At 33.2% G+C, this 23916-nt stretch overlaps 1 protein-coding gene across 1 annotated transcript in view; it reads left to right on the top strand.

Moving 5' to 3' along the window:
- IFIH1 (interferon induced with helicase C domain 1) overlaps positions 1–16834 on the top strand; it is a 90552-nt gene extending 73718 nt beyond the window's left edge. Inside the window, exons 11-16 of the mRNA XM_051986260.1 lie at positions 727–989; positions 2210–2359; positions 5429–5590; positions 12283–12473; positions 13819–13912; positions 14011–16834. Coding sequence (XP_051842220.1) covers positions 727–989; positions 2210–2359; positions 5429–5590; positions 12283–12473; positions 13819–13912; positions 14011–14190 — 1040 coding nt within the window. The 3' untranslated portion in view covers positions 14191–16834. The remainder of the gene's footprint in view (positions 1–726; positions 990–2209; positions 2360–5428; positions 5591–12282; positions 12474–13818; positions 13913–14010) is intronic.
- The last annotated feature ends 7082 nt before the right edge of the window (positions 16835–23916 follow it).

Genomic DNA, 23916 nt, shown 5'->3' on the forward strand with positions numbered 1-23916 from the left:
GAGTACTTTGCTATTTACTTCTCTAGCTCATTTTAGAGATGCAGAACTGAAGCAGACAGAGTTAAGTATCTTGTCTAGGGTCTCACAGTTAGTATCTTGAGGCCAGATTTGAATGCAAGAAAATTCCTGCTTTCATACCCAGTTTTCTTATCTGCTCTGTCACCTAGCTGCCCTACACTGCATATAATAATATATAATAAGTGTTTTTTGAATTTGAATTCATGCTTGATTCACATATGCTTGTCTCTTTGGTAAGAAGAATCTACTTTTGAGTAGTTTATATAGAATTCAATCTTGCCTCTAAAACTTAGCTAGCTTTGTAGTACTGGACAATTCATTTTATCTTCTTGTTTCATGAGAAGCTTTTCTCTAACTTATTAACTAAATCCTAGGTTCTAAGAATTCCACATCCTGATAAAAATCACAAATTATTTGCATATTTATGTTTATCTTGGATTCTTCAAAGAATCATAGAGAGAAAAGTATAGGGAGATCTTTCATTTTTACCCTTTTTCTTAATGGTATGACTAAAATTTCTACCATGGAATTTGCTACTGGCTGGTTTTTAGCAGCATCATTTTGACTGGATTTTCTGCCCTATCTAAATTACATTAATTGGACCTTATATCCTATTCAAGACACTTTTCAGTTCCTAATTCCAGGAATTTTTTGGTTACTTTTGTATAATGAATTGATCTTTTTCTTCTCATTAATTGCTTCCTAAAGAAAATAAGGAAAAATTGAAAACACTGGCCTTGACTCCAGATCATGAAAATGAAAAACTGACCAAATTACGAAATACCATACTAGAAGAGTTTACTAAAACAGATGGATCTGTTGCCCGAGGAATAATCTTCACAAAGACTCGGCAAAGTGCATTTGCTCTCTCTCAGTGGATTAAAGACATTGAAAAATTTGCAGAAGTTGGAGTAAAAGCTCACCATCTAATTGGGGCTGGAAATTGTAGTGAATTTAAACCCATGACACAGGTATCCTGCTGAGTATATTAACTACACTAAAACTCTACTATAATTGTATTTCTATGTGAATTATTTGTGCTTTTTTTTTTTTTTTAAATTTTGGTCTTGAAATCTGGCTGGGTGTAGGCAGTGGAGACACAAAGACAAAAATGAAATGTCTCTCTGGCCTCGAGAAGCTAAAGTAGTATAACTGTGTTTAACCAAAAAGAAAAAAGCAACCAGATGTACATAAATTTTTCTGCTCCTAGAAAAGTATCAAGGCACAGAGCCTTCAATCTGAAATAAAAGAAGTAGGTTGGAACCCCAGCTTTCTCAGTTACTTTAAGTATGTGTTTGAGTAAGTCAGGAGACTTTCTGACATGTCATTTTTCTCATCTATATTATCTTATCGATAATTTATATTAAAAGTGTTTTTTAGATTAAAATACCACTAACTGAAAAGTGCAATATAAATGTGACCTATTTTTGTCATCTCTTTCTTCATTATCTCGCCTTTGAAAGTATAAGGAAGTGAGATTTTGTTCCCAGACAAAATCAGGAGAATATGCTCTCACATCATTTTTTTAAGGTTTATCCTGAAATTTTTATTAAAATGGCTGCCAGCTAAAAGAGAATATTTCTTGAATGGATAGAATACTTAAAAAGGGAAGTTTTGGTATGTGAAAGTGATGGCAAGAAGTGGAGTATAATCCTTAAAGGCTTGGATAGGACATGATAGTACCCTACCTTGGAATTTGAAGGCAGTGGAAATCTGTGGAAGTTATGGAAAGGAAATTAGAAAAAAGTTTGAGAGCTCCAGAATGTAAATATTAATACCAAAAAGAAAATTAAATTACACAAATATTTTTCCACTATATTTTGGACTTTTTGAAAGTCCAAGATTCTGAAATTAATTCAGTGTAAATTTCCTTTACAATTTTTTTAGTGATTTTAGTAATTATCTAATATTCACATTGAAAGGCACTTTTTCCATCCCCCCAATTTACCTACCATTTCATCTTCATAGCTTAAAATTATAGTTTTTCAATTTCTAGATTAAAAATTGAAAATGTTTTTAATGTATCATATAATCAAAATGAAAATCAGATGTTAATTTGCTCAAAGACCAAAACTAATAATAGCATTTGATTTATACCAAGCTTTAATTTATAATAATTCTTCCAATGAGGAAAATACACTCAAAAGTACACTCAACAACAAAAAATTAACTTTTTGAACTCTTTCTGCAGAATGAACAAAAGGAAGTAATTAATAATTTTCGTACTGGAAAAATAAATCTACTTATTGCTACCACAGTAGCTGAAGAAGGCTTGGATATAAAAGAGTGTAATATTGTTATCCGTTATGGTCTTGTCACCAATGAAATAGCCATGTTACAGGTATATTTAGTCAAATTAATTTCTTTCATACTCTATTCGTTTTTCCTTTTGTCTATTTTACTTTGATATTTGTCTTCAAACGGTGCAAAATGTTTATAGAAGAATAGATCATTAGAGCTGAAAGCTACCTTAGAATTCATATAGTCTCATTTTACTAATGAAGCAACCTCAAGCCTAAAAAGGTTAAATGTTTTAACCCAAGTTAAGCAATAAAGTAGCGTATCAAAAATTGTTTCCCTTGATCAATAAAGATGGAAAGTAGGAGCAAATCTGCAACTCCATCAGCCTAATAAACTCCCACATGAGGAATGTGCTATACCAATAAGGGTTGGCACTTTTCCAGCAATTTGTAATCTTAAAGAATAGCTCAGAATGATCATTATACACTTCAGCAGCAATACTATATGATGCTCAATCCTGATGGACATGCCTGTCTTCAACAATGAGATGAACCAAATCAGTTCCATTTGTTCAATAATGAAGAGAACTATCTACACCCAGCGAAAGAACTATGGGAAATGAGTGTGAAGCAAAACAAAGTATTTCCACTCCCTCTGTTTTTGTCTGCTTGTATTTTTTATTTCCTTCTCAGGTTATTTTTACCTTATTTCTAAGTCTGATTTTTCTTATGCAGCAAAATAACTGTATGGACATGTATACATATACTGTATATATATATATATACAGTATATGTATGTATATGTGTGTATGTATACACACACACACACACACACGTATACATATACTTTAATATATTTAACATGTATTGGTCCCCCCTAGATGGCAGGGGGGAAGGAGGGGAAAAGTTAGAACAGAAGGTTTTGCAAGGGTCAATGCTGAAAAATTATCCATGCATATATCTTGTAAATAAAAAACTATAAAATAAAGAATAGCTAGCTCAGAGTACTGAAAAGTGAAAGATTAAGTGATTTGTCCAGGGTCATTCGAAGTATGTGTTAAGAAGCATTTGATTTAACACAAATCTTCCTAGCCTTGACACCAGTTTTTCTAGCCACACTAAACTAGTCAGGCTTGTGGTCTAAGGAAATCAGTCTATCAGATATATGGATGATAATTTGGACAAGAAAGAAGCTAGAGACAAGGAGGCTGTTTCTAAAGTTCAAACAAGGGATGATGAACTAAGATGTTGAGTACAGAGAAGACAGAAGTAAAATATGTTATGAAAGTAACACTGACAAAACTAGACAAAAATAGGATGGTCCAAATTGACATTTTGGGTGATGGTGAGAATTGTAGTCTCCTTAACCAAAATAAAGATGTCAGGAGAAGGAGGGATTTACTTAAGAAATAATGGTCTCTGTTTAGAATATGTTAAGTTTGAAATGCTTACAAGACATCTATCTGGAGATAAATAATAGGAAGTTAGTGATGTGAGACTGGAATTGAAGAGAAAAATAGACCTGAAATTTAACTGCTTTGAGGTGATCAGTGAACAGTTGGGAGCTCATGGGATCCTCTAGGATAATGGTTTCAACAGTTGTTTTACTTTGTTTTTCTGATGAGAAAGCATACACCAACAACTTTATTTTTGTTTAATATAGTTAACATATTAAAAGATTCAGCCCAGCATGGGTAATTTTACAGCATTGACAATTGCCAAACCTTTTGTTTCAATTTTTCCCCTCCCCTTCTCATCCCCTTCCCCAGATGGCAGTTTGACCAATATATGTTAAATATGTTAAAGTATAAATTAAATACAATATAAGTATACATGTCCAAGCAGTTATTTTGCTGTGCAAAAAGAATCAGACTTTGAAATAGTGTACTATTAGCCTATAAAGGAAATCAAAAATTCAGCTTAATTTTCTAGGACACTGAAGGATTTCTAAATCAAAACATAACTTAGACTGGATTAGTAGAATCATCTATTTTTATACCTACCTCTTTTTAGAAATTTAAAAAAGGTCATCAGGATTTGTATTATTGATTTTTACTCAGTTTTCCCTCCTCTTTAGTCTTCTCTTATTGTAAGAAGACCAATTTGTTAGACAAAGTGTTTTATCTGAATATATATTAAATTTTAACTTTTATGAAAGAACCTTTAAGATAAGATGATCACATATGCCACTGCTAAATTTTCAACAAACCAAGACCTGACAAGAAAAATATCTACCAAATCTACAAAATAAAGTGAATTGTAACACAGAGTATAAAAATATAAAATACAAAAAAGTATAAAAATAAAGCATAAAAAATTAAAGCATAAAATCATTGCTAAGAAAATCCTGTAAGTTAGCATTTTTACTATTTTTGTTGGGATTTGCTTGAATTTTATTTCTCATTTTTTTCTTTTTTGATCTGATTTTTCTTGTGCAGCAAGATAATTGTATAAATATGTATGCTTATATTGGATTTAACATATTTTTACCATGTTTAACATATATTGGATTATTTGCCATTTAGGGGAAGGAGTGGGGAGAAGGAGAAGGAAATTGGAGCACAAAGTTTTTCAATGCTGAAAAATTATCCTTGCATATGTTTTGAAAATAAAAAAAACCTCAATATAAAAAAAAGGAAGGGGGATCAGTAACATACATCTGTATTGGCTGGTCAGTATTAACAACAACAAATAAATCTAAATGTTTGAAATTAAAACCAAACAAAAAAAGAAAATTCTGTAAGTAACACTAAAGAGATTAGTTTCATTGTATTTTGTATTGATGGTGTTTTTTAAATAAACATGAATTCAAAGAGTCAAATAATGGAATGCATATAGACTTGCTAGATGGCCCAAATTTAAATTCAGTTGTTTGAACATTTGTCTTAGCTCCCTACTAGAAATTAAGCTATATCAAAGCAACTACTGGGTTACTTAATTTTTAGGTCTTCCCTAGCCTACTGCTCTATACTCAGTATCTAATAGTATATCAGATTGATTGCTGAATAAATGCAGTAGCCCATTTGACTTCTGTTGTTTTTATTGCGGCATTTTGCTTTTAGCATAATAATCATGAGACAAAGAATATTATCACCCCATATTTCATTTTAAAGGGATGTGGGTAGAGCCAGGATATTTCATAAGTAATTATTGTCTTTGATGTTTTATAGGCCCGAGGTCGAGCTCGAGCTGATGAAAGTACTTATGTATTGGTGGCAAGTGGGGGCTCAGGAGTTGTTGAACGTGAAAGTGTTAATTTGTATCGTGAGAAGATGATGCATAAAGCTATTGACCGGGTTCAGAATATGAAGCCAGAGGAGTATGCGCAGAAGGTACTGCTAGTGGCTATCTTTATTTTGCAATTAGTTTTCATAGAGCATCATAGAATTTAAGTTGGTAAGAATCTCTAGTCTAATCTGTACCTGTACAGGAATCTTTCTCTTTACAATATCCTTTTCCTTTTAAAAGAATTCTCATTAGGCATGGTATTGCATATGTAATCCCTGACACTAGGGAGGGCTGAGGCTGGTGGATTGCCTGAGCTCTGTCAATTGGATGCTTATACAAATTGCAGTGGGGTGATGTAAATTGGGGGCCACTAGGCTATTTAAATACTGTCAAAATCAGCCTAGATTGAAAACACAGGAGCTCAAAAGTCCTGTGCCAAACAATAAAACAAAAGGAAAAATTACCCATATGTGGCTGTGATACCTATTTCCATGACTGGAGGAGAAAAGATATATTTCTGTTGGAAAAAGCAAGTAATACCAGACTTCCTGAATCCAAATTCACACACAAATATACTTTCAAATTCTGTAGAATGCAAGAAATCTAAAATGAATCATATCGACCATATTGTGCCAATGATGGACCTCTACTATATTAGTTACTGCTAACCCTGACCTAAGAAGAATAATCAGTGCAACTAATATTTGTAATACTAGAGTGAACCATCTCATATATGAAACAACAGCATCTTCACATTCCAGCATATTGTCATTTAAGGTATAGGTGGGACTAAAATGAAAGACTGGTGTACTGTTGCAGGAGAATTTAAGAAAATTCACTTCAAACAATCTAAAGCTACATCTACATTAAAATATATACACATCTACATAATAGCAAATCTGTATTTTGGGATTAATTAACCAGAGTGTTAGGATGTCATTTTACTTAAACATGGAATCTGGTACTAACCTGAATAATATTTTGTGAATTTCAAGTTGGTACATGTTGTCTGATGGAGAGAACTTTTTTTGGTATCCAAACTTGCTTAATCAAACTTCAGTTCCATTTAAGTATCATAGGAATAGAACAAGAGTCTGGTCCTATTTCCACCAATACTGGGAATTTTCTGATGCAGAAATTCTCTTTTACCATGAAGATCAATATTTTCTTTTCAATTTGAGTCTTAGTTGTTTAGAGCACTGAGAATTTAGGGCACTTGTCCAGGATAGTGACCTAGAGTGAGGATTTAAAAATGTAAGGAATCTTGGAGATATTTTATTCCAACTCTCTCATTTATAGATTGGTGAAACTAGAACCAAAAGGCATTAAGTGATTTGTCAGAGGGTACATCCATGGGTGCTCCATAGCTAAAATGGGATCTTAGAAGTCTTCTAACTTCAGATACAGTACTACCCTACAATATGCTCTTTAAACCCTTCAAATTCCCATAGTCAGATCAGAGGACCTACTCAATATTTGTGGACTGAGTGTTGTTGTTGCTCAGTTGCTTCAGTCTTGCCTAGCTCTCTGATCCCATTTAAAGTTTACTTGGCAAAGGTGCTGGAAGGCATTTACCATTTTCTTCTCCAGCTCATTTTACAGATGAAAAAATTGAGGCAAACAAGATAAAGTGATTTGTCCAAGGTCACTAGTAAATGTCCAAAGCCATATTTGAACTCATGAAGATAAGTCTTCATGATTGCAAGCCAAGTATTCTACCTTCTTTATCAATTAGCTAGACCTAGGACTAGTAATTCTATTGGAAAATTATTATTCCAATCAATATGTCCTGATATTTAACAAATATTATATTTCTACTGTGTGCAGGATCCTGTGAGAAATATGGGAAGAAGTAAAAGTTTAGATAAGTGATGTCCCCTGCCTTTATGGACTTTATAATCTAGTTCATTAACAATTAAGAAACTGGGTTCTTAATGAGAAATGAAAAAATCATACCTAAATACTTGAGTTATTCAAATTAACTCTAGAGTAGCAACTTCTAGGTCAAACCCAAAGTCTTTAGGCCTTCCCTGGCCCAAGCCTCAATCTAGACAGTGGATACAGTATTGATCCAGCAGCATCCATCTGGTTTCTCTGAAGCACTTAGTCTATTCTGATCTTGACTTTAAACTTCCTAAACCAAATCAAATTTCTAGGGACAAGGGATGCTAGTCTACTCCTTCTCCCTGGAATCCACCCAGAACCTACCACTTGATTTTTATAGTTTCTCTTTACTTAAATCTGATTGTAACAATGCCCACCACCACCATTATCATTATTATCATCTTCATTGTTGTCATCATTATCATTGATATCATCACCATTTCCTCACATTGTCTATTGCCCTATTGTTCTCATTTTTTATACCCTTATGATATTTCTGGGCTGTTCTTTCAGCTTCTTATGTAAATCTTACATAGTCTGAGAGTATTCCTAAAAAGTTTCTTCTGCCTACTGTGTGTGATTCATCACATAGTACTTCATAAGCGCCCACATGAACATGATGCTATGCTAGAATGCCTCCTCTCTTCAGCTCATTGAACTGTAAATGTCTTGATATTCACTTCTAGCATGACCAACCCAGCTAACATCCTAGTGAACATAATACTTCAGTTCTTCATATTATTATATTTTATATATAAAAGTTATTTATACTTGATTGATTAAGCCTGTGTCATGTAGCCTTATGATGTGCATGTGGTGCTTTGGAGTTTATTATTTTTTTTTTTTTGGTTCTCTGCACTCATCTAAAATTTAACTTTGTCATCCATGGCCTCCAGGCATAATATAATTGTCAGGAATGCAAGGTAGCCCATGTATGCAGAAAAAGTATGTTTAAAGCTTTAAATATTTAGAAGGACATTTAACAACATTCTGTAAGTACCAGTCAACAGGATGAGTTAAAACACTCATAGCATGACAGAAAAGAGGGATTTATGCAACAACTAATTTAAAAAAACTTTTTTTTGAAAGATAAAATTTGCTCATTAAAATATGACTGTAAGCTCGTAGAAAACGAGGATCATTTTTTACCTTTCTTTGTATCCTCAAAGCTTAGCACAGTGCCTGACACATAGTAGGTTCTTTTTTTTTTTGAAACATTTGGGATTAAATGACTTGCTCGGGGTCACACAGCTAGGAAGTGTTAAGTGTCTGAGACCAGATTTGAACTCAGGTCCTCCTGATTTCAGGGCTGGTATTCTATCCACTGTACCACTTAGCTGTCCCACATAGGAGATTCTTAATAAATGTTTGTTGACCGGCTGATTGACAATATAAGTGCAGGATCCATGTGTTCCATTGTTGTTACAACTGTGTGTGATCAGTACATGCTTAGAGTTCTCTGTAATTCAGTCCAGTTTAACAAATATATTGAATATCTATCTACCTATATATCTGTATACATGTACACATTCACATATACTCTGTGTGTGTGTGTGTGTGTGTGTGTGTGTGTGTGTATGTCTGTGTGTGTAGATTGTGTGAGGGAATATAAGGAAGAATGAAACATGATTAATATCTTAAAAGTACTTACAGTCCAACAGAAGGGAATAAGATGTTATTTAACTCAGCATTTTATAATATGGATAATAAACCTTTAAAGAGGTGAGGTGCAAAGTATAATGAGCATTCAAAGGTAAGTAGGGCCATTTCTGTGTAGATGGATCAGGGAAACTCCCTCAAAGAAGTGGCACTTGTCAAAAAAAAAAAAAAGATGTCCTTTGAATTGAAAAGTCATAAACAACACGTATACTATGATGATAGAAACTTCAATATATATATACATTAAGCTAGAAATAATCCAAAAGCAAAAACACAATTTAAACAACACATTATAAATATTATAAAACCCCTCCCACCTCTGGATTCAGTTTTACTGTGGAATCATATTCTTTCATATAGCTAGGGAGGCAAAGGTAGACAACTACCCAGGGCATAACATACCAGGAAGAGGCACAATGAAAGTTTTTTAAAAATATACATAAATCAGTGACAGAAAATTGAAATCCCCATGGCCAGTTAATTCCTTGCCAATTCAATTCAATTCAACAAACATATTAAGTGCCTACTATGTTCCAGGCACTGTGTTTGGTTCTCTGTATATAAAGACAAAAAACTTAATTGTCTAACCCTCAAAAGGCTTACATTCTGCTGGGAAGATTCAATATGTACATAGACAAGTCAACATGAAATATATTCAATGTAATTCAATTAGTTTAAAGAGAACGAGAGTACTAACAATTAATCAAGACTAACTCCTTTATTTGTGTCATTGTATCCCTTTTTTCTCTCCTAGAGCTTTTCCCAACTCTCATTGCTCACTCTTTCTTTCTCTCTCTCCCTCTCCCCTTCTGCCCCCCGTCTCTCTCTGCCCTGTCTCTCTCTCTCTCTCATATCTTCAGTCTCTCTGTATTTATTTCCTATAAATATAGTCAGGCCTCTCTCCATCCTTAAAAAGATTCATTTTCTACATTTTCATCCCATTTTCCTAAGTCATATATTAAGCTTCTCCTTTTTCACTTATAAACTTCTAGAACTAGGAAAGTTTAGAAGTTTAGCAAGAATGTTGATAAATTCTCCTGAAGACGTGTTTATTTGGGGATGTTAACAAGGCATACAGAGAATTTATCATCATTCTCCCCAAACCTCCAAACTCCCCTACTTCTGTTGAGGGCACTACTATTTTCCTGCTCACTTAAGTTGATAATTTCTGAGTCATCCTTGACTCTTCCCTCTTATACTGTTTGAGTGAATCAGTTGCCAAATCCTATTGATTCTGCCTCAATATCTCTTGCCCTTATCTTACCTCTAATCAAATGCCCACTGTTTCAGATCTCAACTCCCTCACCTCATTGCCAAATTTACCTTTGTAGTGTACAAGTCTGATCATTTCACTTTCCTGGTCAAAAGACTTCATTGACAGATTACTGTCTCTCAATTAGAATAAAAACTTCAGTTTGGAGCCTTTAAAACTTTTCACAATATGAATATCATCTATTTTTCTAGTAGTTTTTGCATTGCTCCCCTTCATGACTCTTTGTCCTAAACAAACTGTTCTGCAAGCTCAACCTTCCATTGCTTTCTTTTCTACCTTTTTATTAGTTATCCCCTAAGCCTAAAAGACACTTCTTCATTCCAATCTTTCAGAATCCTTATCTTGCATCAAGATTCAACTCCATTAAAAAATCCTTAGTTGAAATTTTCCACTAGACTCCTGGTTAATGTCCCCTCTCAAACTATGATAAAATTACTCAATTTATATACTATTGGATTTCTCCTGTAAATTCTTCAAAGGTAGAGCTATCTCAAAGATAGGATCATTTGTTTTTGTTTGTTTTTTTTTTTTTAGTTTCTTTAGTGCCTTGTAATAACTAGGAAAGAGGTTTATGAGTTGAATTGAATTATTTTATGAAAAGTCTTCCCATATTATACTGACTTGAAAGTTCAAAGTCTTCACTGGACAATACAGCTTCAAGTGGAAGATTCTAGTGGGCAGGCTATGCCTGGAGAACACAAATGTTATGAGATATTTGTGGACTAGGGATGTGTAGTACAACTTTCCTTCTCCAAAAACAAGCATTTCTAACTTGGGTTGTGTGAACTTGTATTTACAAGCATATTCTTGCTAAGTATAATTAATATTATTTGTTCCCTTTGTAATCTTACATATTATATTTTATGCATATTAAAACATTCTGAGATTTTTATTATGAATCCTTATTCTTTGCTCCATGGGCTTTCCTACTCTGCCAAATGAGTGCATAGCACAAGAATATATTAAGGACCCCTGTCTTGGAAGATTCATCTTTGTAAGAAATGATTATTAATAACCAATATCTTAGGGAGATTCAGAGACTCTCTCCTACCAAATTAGGAGTTCTTCCTTAAATTTTTTCTTTGTCTCTGTGTATGTGGAGTGTGTGTGTGTGTGTGTGTGTGTGTGTGTCTCTGTGTGGGTGTGTACACATAGGGTTTCCCCTAATATAAGGTCAGAGACTTTTCCATTTTTGCCTTAGTATTTACCCTCATCAAACATGGTACCTGTCATATAATAGAAATAATAGGAAATACATATTTATTGACTCCCTGACTTTTAAGCCTATAATTCTCTTACTGTGTCTAGCTGGCTTAAGCCTATTGATTGACCATTTTTATTTATAGACAACTGGAGCCAGCTCATTGATTGTTAAATTTTCAGTATGAATATTTACACTTCAGAAATAGGCAATTGCTGCAAACCTGGGCTTGATTAATGATACTGTTGATGGTCTAGACTTATGAAAATATTAACAATAGAAATTAAACTAAGAAGAGTGTATGTATACATTTCCCTTCCCCAAGGGTCCAATTGTTAAATATTTACCTACACATCCCTATATTGTTATATGGTCCTAGTAGGATTATAGTAGGAGCCTAGGGGAATGTAATCAGACTGGAGGCTTGGATCTAGAGACTAATAATACTAAGAATGACTGATATTTACATTTCACTTTAAGCTTTGCAAAGTGTTTTATATCCATCATCTTATTTGAGCCTCCACAACATTCCTGCTTATTGGCCACAGATTCATTTCAACAACTTTAATATTTATTCATGAAACACCTACTCTGTACAGAATATTCTAACACATATTTTCTATAATGGGTTTTATTATTGTTATAAAGTTTACAATCATCAGAGCAAAGACAGATATGTCAGTATTATCATTAGTATGTATGTGACCCAAAGTCTAAAAGTTTTGAAATATTCCAGGATTTAAAAAATCCAACTTTCAATTCTATTTTTGTGTATGCAGATTTTGGAGTTACAAATGCAAAGTATAATGGAAAAGAAAATGAAAACTAAGAAGAGTCATGCAAAGCAATTAAAGGACAATCCATCATTAGTAACCTTCCTCTGTAAAAACTGTAGTATGCTGGCCTGTTCTGGAGAAAACATCCAAGTAATTGAGAACATGCATCATGTCAATATGTCACAGGAATTTAAGTAAGCTTATCATAATTAATATTTAAGGTTTTTCTTTAAAGACATATTGTAGTTTTAATTGTTGATGCTTTGAAAATATATTCAGCTTGTGTTGATTGCAAGATTTTGCTATTCTATTACTCCCACCCTCCTTTTTAAAGAACAATTTCTTTTTTTTTTTTTACATTTTGTAATTATAGCTTTTTACATACAAAACATATGCATGGGTAATTTTTCAACATTGACCCTTGCAAAAACTTGTTTCAACTTTTCCCTTCCTTCCCTCCACTCCCTGACAGGTAGTCCCATACATGTTAAATATATTAAAGTATATGTTAAGTACAACATGTGTATACATATTTATACAGTTATCTTGCTGCACAAGAAAGATCGGATTTAGAAAGCAGGTAAAAATAACCTGAGAAGAAAAAACAAAAATGCAAGCAAACAATAACAGAAAGAGTGTAAATACTATGAACAATTTCTCTTTAAAAAAAATCAAACACTCCTTTTTCTCTATAAGTGAATGCCTAACTGATGTAGTCATTATAGCAGTGCAGTGATACTAACCCCTCCCCCCTCACAAAAAAAAAAAAAAAAAAAGGCTGAGGTATCTTCTTAACTCACCATATCTTTAGGATATCTTTGCTTATTTTCTATAATTAAATTTGAAGTCACTTTAGTTGCTATCCTAATTTCATGGAATCATTTAACAATGAAATAGCAAAAGTATACTTTTTTTGGACCTAAATGCCCTACATGCCATGTACAATCTGATTGTACTTAATTTCATGCAGATCTCACAATTTTGTTAAGTAGATAACATAGATATTTTCTTTTCATGTTACATTTGAGAAAATTGAGACTAGGAGATTGTGCCTTTCCTCACGTCACATAGCAATGAATCCAAGTCTCCCTGACTCCGAGATTTTCCACTATCCCACATCAATTTTCAAGATCTTTTCACCTCTAAAATTCAATTCATAATTCTAAGTCCATGTTCAATTTTTAATCTTCCACATTTGATTATGAATCCATCTGAAGCAATCATATGTAATATTTAATATAAATTTATAGTATCCAGTCTAGTGGTCATATACCAAGGAATCTTATTAGATTGGTATTTAGGGGTATCTTTTGGCAGAATGGAGAAAAACAATCTTTTGAAGTATTCAGAAGAACTTGAGTAAATGTGGTAAAAATAAAGATAATAGTAAGGAACATGAAATTGTGTTTCTTGATTGAAGAAGAATATCCGGGATATTACGCATAGTCTGATATTTGGTTTGGCAGGCCAAAGCTCTTTCTACCAATTCAGACAATTAAATACAAAAGTACTTCATTGATATCTGTTGTCAAATTTTAGGAAACTCTACACTGTAAGAGAAAATAAAGCACTACAAAAGAAATTTGCAGACTATCAAACAAATGGTGAGATCATTTGCAGTCATTGTGGCCAGGTAAGCCTGTTTTTTTATATTGTCAGCCAACAATCAGACTTGACATACTATGAATATAATTTATATCTTTTCTTTTTTTTTTTTTCTTTTCTTTCCAGTCCTGGGGAACTATGATGGTGAACAAAGGTTTAGATTTACCTTGTCTCAAAATAAAAAATTTCGTGGTGGCTTTTCAAAATGATCCCCAAAAGAAACAATACAAAAAGTGGGTGGAATTGCCTATAATGTTTCCAAAGCTTGACTATCCAGAACATTGGATGTTTAGTGATGAAGATTAATATGGATTTAATATTATCTAAATTTTGAACGTCATATTTTTACAAGGAATACTTTAGTAATATTTTTGTAATAATTAAACCAGAGCACTAGTAGAATGAATGAGAATATTTCTTTAAATCATTTTGAGCTCCTTTTCAACAATGATGTGATTCAAGGCAATTTCAGTGATGTGATGGAAAGTGCCGTCCACATCCAGAGAGAGAACTATGGAGCATAGTATTTTCACCTTTTTTGCTGTTTTGTTATTTGTTTGCTTGGTGGTTTTTCTCCTTTTGTTTTGTTTTTTCCCTTTTGATCTGATTTTTTTTGGTGCAGCATGATAAATATGGAAATATGTTTAGAATTGCACAAGCTTAATCCATATCAGATTGTTTTTAGTATTAATTAGAAACAAATTAGTATATCAGATATTATTAGTGAGAAGGTATAAAAAATCCTAAAACCATATTAGGAGAACAAGAGATCTTCTACCTCTCAGCTCTGTGGAAAAGGGAGGGAATTTATGGCCAAAAAAACCTAAAGAATGTTATGAAATGCAAAATATATAATTTTAATTACATTAAATTTAAAAGGTCTTGCACAAGCAAAATTAATATAGCTAATTTTAGAGGGGAAAGAAAATTGGAAACAATTTTTACAGTCAACATTTCTGATAAAGACTTCATTTCTAAAATATATAAAGAAATACAAATTATGACAACTCTGAGGAATCATTTCATACCTCTCAGATTGGCTAAGATGACAGGAAAGATAAAGATAAATATTGGAGGGGATGTGGGAAAACTGGGACACTAATACATTGTTATTGGAGTTTTGAACTGATCTAACCATTCTGAAGAGCAACTTGGAACTATGTTTAAAGGGCTATCATAAAAGAGGAAACAGCAGCCTTTTTTTGTAGTGGCAAGGAACTGGAAATTGAGTGGATGCCCATCAGTTGCAGAATGGCTGAATAAATTGTGGTATATGAATGTAATGGAATATTGATCTATAAGAAATGATGAGCAGGCTGATGTCAGAAAATCCTGGAAAGATTTAAATGAACTGATGCTAAGTAAAGTGAGCAAAATGAAGAGAACATTGTACATAGCAACAACAATCATCAACTGTGATGTACTTGGCCCTTTTCAACAATGAGATGATTTAAGACAATTCCAATACAGTTGGGATGGAAAGAGCCATCTTCATTCAGAAAGAGAAGTATGAAGACTGAATGTGGATCAAAGTATAGTGTTTTCACAATTGTTGTTATTTGTTTGCTTGTTTTTTTCCCCTTTTGATTTGATTTCCCTTGTGCAGAATGATGAATATGAAAATATGTTTAGAATTGCACAAGCTTAATCCATATCAGATTGTTTTTAGTATTAATTAGTAACAAATTAGTATATCAGATATTATTAGTGAGAAGGTATAAAAAATCCTAAAACCATATTAGGAGAACAAGAGATCTTTTACCTCTCAGCTCTGTGGAAAAGGGAGGGAATTTATGGCCAAAAAAACCTAAAGAATGTTATGAAATGCAAAATATATAATTTTAATTACATTAAATTTAAAAGGTCTTGCACAAGCAAAATTAATACAGCTAATTTTAGAGGGGAAACAAAATTGGAAACAATTTTTACAGTCAACATTTCTGATAAAGACTTCATTTCTAAAATATATAAAGAAATACAAATTATGACAACTCTGAGGAATCATTTCATACCTCTCAGATTGGCTAAGATGACAGGAAAGATAAAGATAAATATTGGAGGGGATGTGGGAAAACTGGGACACTAATACATTGTTATTGGAGTTTTGAACTGATCTAACCATTCTGAAGAGCAACTTGGAACTATGTTTAAAGGGCTATCATAAAAGAGGAAACAGCAGCCTTTTTTTGTAGTGGCAAGGAACTGGAAATTGAGTGGATGCCCATCAGTTGCAGAATGGCTGAATAAATTGTGGTATATGAATGTAATGGAATATTGATCTATAAGAAATGATGAGCAGGCTGATGTCAGAAAATCCTGGAAAGATTTAAATGAACTGATGCTAAGTAAAGTGAGCAAAATGAAGAGAACATTGTACATAGCAACAACAATCATCAACTGTGATGTACTTGGCCCTTTTCAACAATGAGATGATTTAAGACAATTCCAATACAGTTGGGATGGAAAGAGCCATCTTCATTCAGAAAGAGAAGTATGAAGACTGAATGTGGATCAAAGCATAGTGTTTTCACAATTGTTGTTATTTGTTTGCTTGTTTTTTTCCCCTTTTGATCTGATTTCCCTTGTGCAGAATGATGAATATGAAAATATGTTTAGAAGAATTGCATATGTTTAACTTATATCAGACTGCTTGCTGTCTTGGGAAGTGGGAAAGAGAAAGAGAGAGAAAAATTGGAAACACATGGTTTTGCAAAGATAAATGTCGAAAACTATCTTTGTATGTATTTGGAAAAATAAGATATTATTTTTTTAAAATTTTAAATTTCATTTCATTTCATTTAAAAAACTCACTACCCTAATATTCTCTGGAAGAGTCATGAAAATTGACAGGAAAATTATCCCAAAATACAGGAACTCAGAAGAAAAAGAAATTTAAAAGACAAGTCCTATTTAATCAGAACTTAAATAAATAAAATATTTCTACACATCAGTCGTTGTTATTATTTATTTCCAACTTTCAATTCTTCATCTCTGCTAATTTTTTCAGCAAAAATATTGTTCGTCTTTTTCTTTTCAGGAGTGGCAGCCTTTTTGTGACTATTCCACTCTTATTTCTCTTAGTTCCCATAAAAGTCAATAAGAACAAACAAGTATGGTTATATTAGTCACTGAATATTCCCCAAGTAGACAGAATAACCCTAGTTAAAATACTTTTCTATGATACTCCTCCCTTTTTCCCAAAAATGTAAGGACCAGGAACTGTAAACCATCTTTATCAAGGAAGAATAATTACTAAATTCCTTCAATTGATTTGCTACAAGAGTACTATTCTCAGAGATTAGCGCTAAAGTCAGGAGGATCTGAGTTCAAATCTGGTCTGATCTCAAACTTCCTAGCTTAACACTTAACTAGCTGTGTGACCCTGGGCAAGTCACTTAACCCCAATTGCCTTTTTTTTTTTTTTTAAAGGGAGTACTATTCTTTCCTGATTATCAAGAAGAGACATTTTGGTTACTTATTGAAGATTTTTCCTTTTCCTCTACTTCATTTCAGAGATATTAAGTTAAATTTAATTAGTACCATACTATTTTGATTTTTAAAAATGCTATCTAGAGCTGTGTGGATAATCCAGATCACTTAAGAGTCATCATATGAAATGCTAAAAGGACAAATTAGTCTATTCTCTTCTCTCTCTCCCCTAAAATCAAACCAAACCAAAGCAAAAAATGCCTTTAAAGAACTACAGATTACAGTGGCATCTGGAAACTCTAAAGAATTTGTTGTTTAGTTGTTTCTGTTGTATATGACTTTGTTGGCTCCATTTGGAATTTTCTTGGCAAAGAGACTTGAGTGTTTTGCCATTTCCTTCTCCAGCTCATTTTACAAATGATGAATTGAGACATGCAGAGTTAAGTGACTTCCCCTGGTCACACAATTAATAAAATGTCGAAGGCCAGATTTGAATTCATGGAAGCCAAATTTTCCTGATCCCAAGTCCAGTGTGCTATCCATTGCACCACATAGCTGCTCCTACATAAGAATACCCAAAGAATGGCTGAATTGTATGAATTTTTGATACATCAGTAAACATCAGATTTTAAAAATCTAGGTTCCTCAGTAATTTTTTCAATTCAAAAAATCATTTTCCCTTTACAAAATCTCAAGATATATGTTTCAAATCTTGGAAGCTTTTATATGTAATGATACCTAAAAATGAAAATTGATAGTGACTGACATTTTATTCAGAAAGTATAAAAAAATTTTTAATTTCATATTTATTACTGATGCTGTTGAATTGTAAATGCCCAGAAGCATACTAGACACTTATTGAGACATGTGCATGTATCATCTTTGGCCTACAAATGCAGTCCTCTTATCATTGTTTATGTTATCAATGAAATACTTATACAATAAAATTCTACATTGTCATTTTAGCTTGTTTTCACAAGAGAGGGGGAAAAAAAGGTGGACTTGAGGATATGATATCTGACTTTGTTGCATTTGTACCATTTTTATATGCATATATTTTTATTTGTCTTCTACATCTTGCTACATATCGTAAATCCTTATTAAATTTTAAGCTTCTCAGGAACCAAGACTGTTTTTCAAGTGTTCTACAAGCATTGATTAAGCTCCTCCCCTGTAAGTATGAATTGTGCAGATCTTTATATCTCCCTTTTGGCACAGTGCATTGCACAGAAAGAAAGCTTTAGAATAGGATTCTTAACCTAGGGTTCCTGACCTTTTAAAATCATTTTAATAACTGCATTTCATTGTAATAATTTCCTTTGTAATCCTATGTAATTTATGCAGTTAAAAACTTTCTGAAACGAGATCTATTGGCTTCACTACACTGCCAAAAAGGTCCATGATCCTAAATATGTCATAAACCATTGCTTTAAAACAGAAGTTCCTAGAGAGTATAAATTGTTTGTTTTTGTTGCCATAAAACCTAGCACTGTGCCTAACACATAGTAGATCTTTAATATAATACTGGTTGGGTGATTGGTAAGTACTTAGTTGGAAGTATGCATGAATGAGTATCTCAGATTTTTGTTTTATTTTTAATAACGGAGCCATATCATCCCACTGTAAGTTACAGCAAAGAAAATAATTCCTTAATATCTAATAAGATGTACAATTTGTGTACATTTTTCTTCTTGCATTTTTGATTGACCACACCTTTACTTTGTTGCCTATTCTCAGGTACTGTTTTCAAATCATTCTATAATTCAAATGAATTATAGACAAAACATGGAATTTATGAATGTTTTAAAAAATATGTTGATAATGACATTTCAACATGATTAATTTCCTTTGTAATCCTAAATGTTAATATTTTAAAACATTCTTTTTTCTGAGAGTTTATATGCTGCAAAAAAGAATTGTGATCTACAAAAGGATTAATAACCACTGGTTTGAGCCATTACATATTGTAGCTATTCAGATGTTTATCCTATCATAGGAGGGAATCTTATTTAGGGAATCTTAGTTACATAACAAATTGTATGAGTTTTGCAAAAATTTTAATTACACAAATTCCTTGTCCTACACTGATATTTGTAATGATTGTTTTGTTGATCTAGCCAGTAGTAATGTAAAATAATTAAGCTTCAAAAAAGTAGTCATATATCAAATGGTAAAGAGTTAAAAAAACTCATCTTTTTGGTGCATATAAAGCCCTTATAGAACATCATCCCAACTTACCTTTCCAGGTTTTGGGGGGGCTTTTTTTACACACAGAGTTAAACCAGCCTTTCTGGTTCTCAGTATACTCCTTATTTTATCTACATGTTTTTATATAGGCTGTCTGTTGTGCCTGGAATTTACTCCTTCCTCAACGTAAGGAAACTTCCTTGTCAGAGCTTTATTCCCAGTTTAGCACCTCCCCACACCCATTTAAAAAAATCTCTTTGGTAAATACTTATTTATGTATATGCTATCTACTCTAACCAGGCTGATAATTCCTTGAAGGTAATGAACTGTTTCACTTTTTGACTTTGGATCTCCACTACTTAACCTAGCACCTGGCTCAGATCATCAGTATTTTGATTACTTAAGAATAAGGAATTCTCTGAATTTTAATTTTTTGTCCTTTACCAGTACTTGTAATGACTGTTTTGTTGATCTAGCTAGTAATAATGAAAAAAACATTAATCTTCAAGACAGTAGTCAAATATCAAGTAGTCCATGTTTTTCAATTTGCACTACTCTCATTTTAACTATGTAAAATATAGCAATTAGTTCTAGCCCAGTGGAAATAGTGTAACTTTGATTAATGTAACCACTTCAAGGAATTCATTTGTTTATACTAATTGGGACTTAGTTAATAAATGCTTGTGGTTTAACATTGTTTTTGATATGTTTTTGAACTCCATGCTTCATATTGTTTTCAAGTCATTATTTTTTTAAAAGAATAATAATAAAAACCAGATGGAGATTTGCAGTTCTTTAAATTTTTAGATGGTTGCTATCTAATATATTATAAAATCCTTTTTTGCATGATATTAATTTGTCTTCAAAAAAATCTCCTTTGAAGATGAAATTTGGACATAGTAGAATGCTATTAGTTTATACTTTACAAAATCCTATTATAAACCAGATTCACTGGTTTCTATATTAGAGTTCTTGATGTCAAAAAGCTGAAATATTCCTTGGGAGAGGAATATTTATTGGTACTATTAAATTGCAATCCAAACACTTTCCAAATATGCTTAACATCATATAAAGAAGCTTATTCATCTGGTAGGGTAAGGCAGGTAGGGAATGGAAGGAGAATGGGTCCGGTGGGAAGGTCTAATAGAAGATTTGAGCTTAGAATCTAAATTTACCTCTAACTAGTAGTGGGACCTTAAGTAAGATCAAACATCTCTAAGCCTAAGTTACTCATGTGCAAAATGAAGTAATATTTCTGACTCAAAATAACACCAACTCCCATGGCTTCAAAAATTATCACAATATGAAGATTGCCAAATCTTCATCTACAGAACAACTCTTTTCTGAGCACCAAGTCCCATTTCACAATTACTTCCTTGACATAGCCTTGTAGAAGTCTTGTAGGCATCCCAAGTTCAACCTATTTGAAACTGAACTCATCTTCTTACTTATCCATCTCTTTTTTTGGTAAAAAAAAAAGTTTTTATTGATATTTTGATGCTTTACAACATTGTTGTTATCCCCAGAATCCTCCCATCTTCCCCCAGAGAGGAAATAGTGTTTTTTTTAAAGATTTCTTTAAAAATTATTTATTCTTTTACATTTTCTGAAATGAGTTCTAAATTTCTCTTGCTTCCTCCAGCTCTTTCTCCAACCTTAAGGCCAGCAATATGATTCCCATTAAACATATGAAACCATGCAAAACATTTCTATATTCCCATGTTGCAAAGAGAAAAACAAAAAGAAAAAACAAGAAAAATAAAGTTCATCAATTCTCTTTGGAGGTATATAGCAATTTTCATTATGAATCCTTCAAAACTGTCTTGAGCCATCTCAAATAATACTTTTTTAAAAAGGAAAAAAATCAGTGCAACTGAATGGTTCACTTAAAAAGACCAAAAAAATGTGCAATGTGTAACTCCTATGTTTCCACTTCAATTAAATGGTGGTTTGGGGGTATCTTCTAATATTTCTTCATTTCAATCGCACTTGACCTTTATAATTTTGTTCTGTTTACTTTTGATCTTTTGAGAGGGGGAATGTATTTGTATGTATGTTTTACTCATCTTCCAACAATATTCTCCCATTTGCTTATATTGAGATCTTGATTATCTTTGATTCTCTTATTTAAGTCCTACTGAATTCACCTATACAATAAATATCCTGCCTCTGACATTTACTAAATGAATAATCCTGGGCAATAAATCATCTCCTTGTGATTCAGTTTCCTCATCTGTAAAATTTAGGGGTTGGAATCCATGGAATCTAATGTCTCTTTCTGTTATGGGACTGAACTCTGAAACAAGGATTCCTATAAGGTGTTAAGTCAGTGGAATTGATAAAGACAATGGTTATTTAGTTTAGCATAGTGCTTAATAGTTCTCTATTTCAGTACATGTACTTAGTACTTAATATAGTTCCACAAGAGTCACACCTATGAAAATGGAGTATATAACAGCCAGCAAGGACTGAAGGAGATTCATTCCATCTTGGGTCAAGCTCCTGGTGGCAGGCTCTCGTCCTCAGTTTCTCCTTTGAAACCAAGACTCCAGAAAGCCTTTAAGAAAACTAACTGGGCCCCAGGAAAGGAGAAAGACTTTAAAAGAGACAATAAAGGATTTGGACTTTAACACCTGGCTACTCTTGTGGTGATCACTGAACTGAAACGAAGGCTGCTTCCAGAGACCCCAAGAAAACCGAACCAAAGGACATTACATCTTTCAGCTTTAAACCTTTGATCCTATGATCATATGATTTGGCATCTAATTCTCTCCCTTTCTATACTATTTTATCTAGTCTAGCTCAGTCCCTTATTATCCCTTAACTGTCTACTGAAATAGCTTTTAATAGCTTTCCCCATTTCCAGCCAATCTCCCCTTCAGCCCATCCTGCTCAAATTAGTCTTCCTAATGCCCAAGTCTGATCACAGCCTATCCCCCAAACTGCCCATACTTTGTTCTTGCCTAGAATATTCTCTGCTTTAAAAAATTCTACCTATCTTTGATGATTTGGTGAAATGTCACCTTTTTCCATGAAACCTTCTTTGACCCTTCCAGCCAGAAGTAGTAACTTCCTTCCATGGATACTTATTACACATTGTACATATTTTATCCACTTACATGCCTTAAAATAGCTTATGTATTTGTCTATTTTATATTTTATGAACTAGTCTATAGATTCTTTATTTTCTTGACTTCAACTACCATTTTATTCTGTGTACTGGAAGATTATGGAAGTCATGCAGATGTCACCTAAATCTATATCTTTCATCTACCTCTCTAAGTTTTAGACCTGCCTCCAAGTCATATTTGGGATCCTATTGTTACCTCAAACTCAATATGTCCAAAGTTCAACTCATTACTTTCTTCCCCCGTGCTCTGTATTATTGTATTATTTCTACCTTGCCCCTGATTTTTTTCTCTCTGTGGACTACCAGACTCATATGTTCACAAACTTGGAGTCCTTTTTAACTTTTCTCCCTTTATGTCTTATGTGTCTCCCTGTTAGAGTTCAAATGTTGGAGTTTGTTCTTCTCAGGGCACAGCCGGTTTAGAGGCTTAGAGCCCTTCGGATGTCTCCAAATCCAAAGGTTCTGTCCTTCAGCCTCTGCCTCTGCTTTCTTCTGCCTCCAACAGAGATGGAAGATCTCTCTTATCTCCTTCTGGGGAGCCCAGCACCAACTTGCCGCGGAGAGAGGGCTTCTGGCGTAGCTCCACTGAAATTCGTCAAAAGTGTTCTCTGCAGCAGAGTCGTTTCTCTCGAGTCTAGCGCGATCAGCCAGCCAAGAGGAAAAAATGTGTTCTGGAATGGCTGTCTCGCCTTATATGTGAACCTTCTGAGAGAATGGGATTATGGGTTTTCTCCCATAGTGCTCTCTGGCCCAAAGAGCTTTAAGGTGTGGACTTTGAGTAAAGGTGGGAACACAAGCCTTGTCTTGATTAGTTCTACTTAGTACCTTGTTTCAGGTTCTGGCCAAAACAACTTCTTTTAAGATTAGATCAACTCTAATTACTTAGCAGTTAGTAAGGATTCCAACATCTCCCCCTTTCTTTTGTTTTAAAACATAGGGGGTTTCTGAGGGGGTACACATAAATCCATCAATATGGGCCAGAACTTTGTAACAGATATACATGGTATACATAAATCCATCAATATGGGAGGCATTATACATAATTTACGTGAGCACATAGCAATATAACACAGGCTAGTAGTAATGTAACAAATAACAAGAATCAATCTGAAAATTTACACATGTCCATAAGTCCTAGAAACAGTCCAATAGGATTCCATTGTCCATTAGTTCATGTGCCAGGAATCTAATAATTATTCAGAGACTGTACAATGATATAATTTATTTTTTTCATAAGGAAGATTTTATGCTTGTAAACTTACCCTGTTTAAGGATTTCAATTTGGG

The sequence above is a fragment of the Antechinus flavipes genome, chromosome 3 (genome assembly GCF_016432865.1).
Source record: "Antechinus flavipes isolate AdamAnt ecotype Samford, QLD, Australia chromosome 3, AdamAnt_v2, whole genome shotgun sequence".
Classification (NCBI taxonomy): Eukaryota; Metazoa; Chordata; class Mammalia; order Dasyuromorphia; family Dasyuridae; genus Antechinus; species Antechinus flavipes.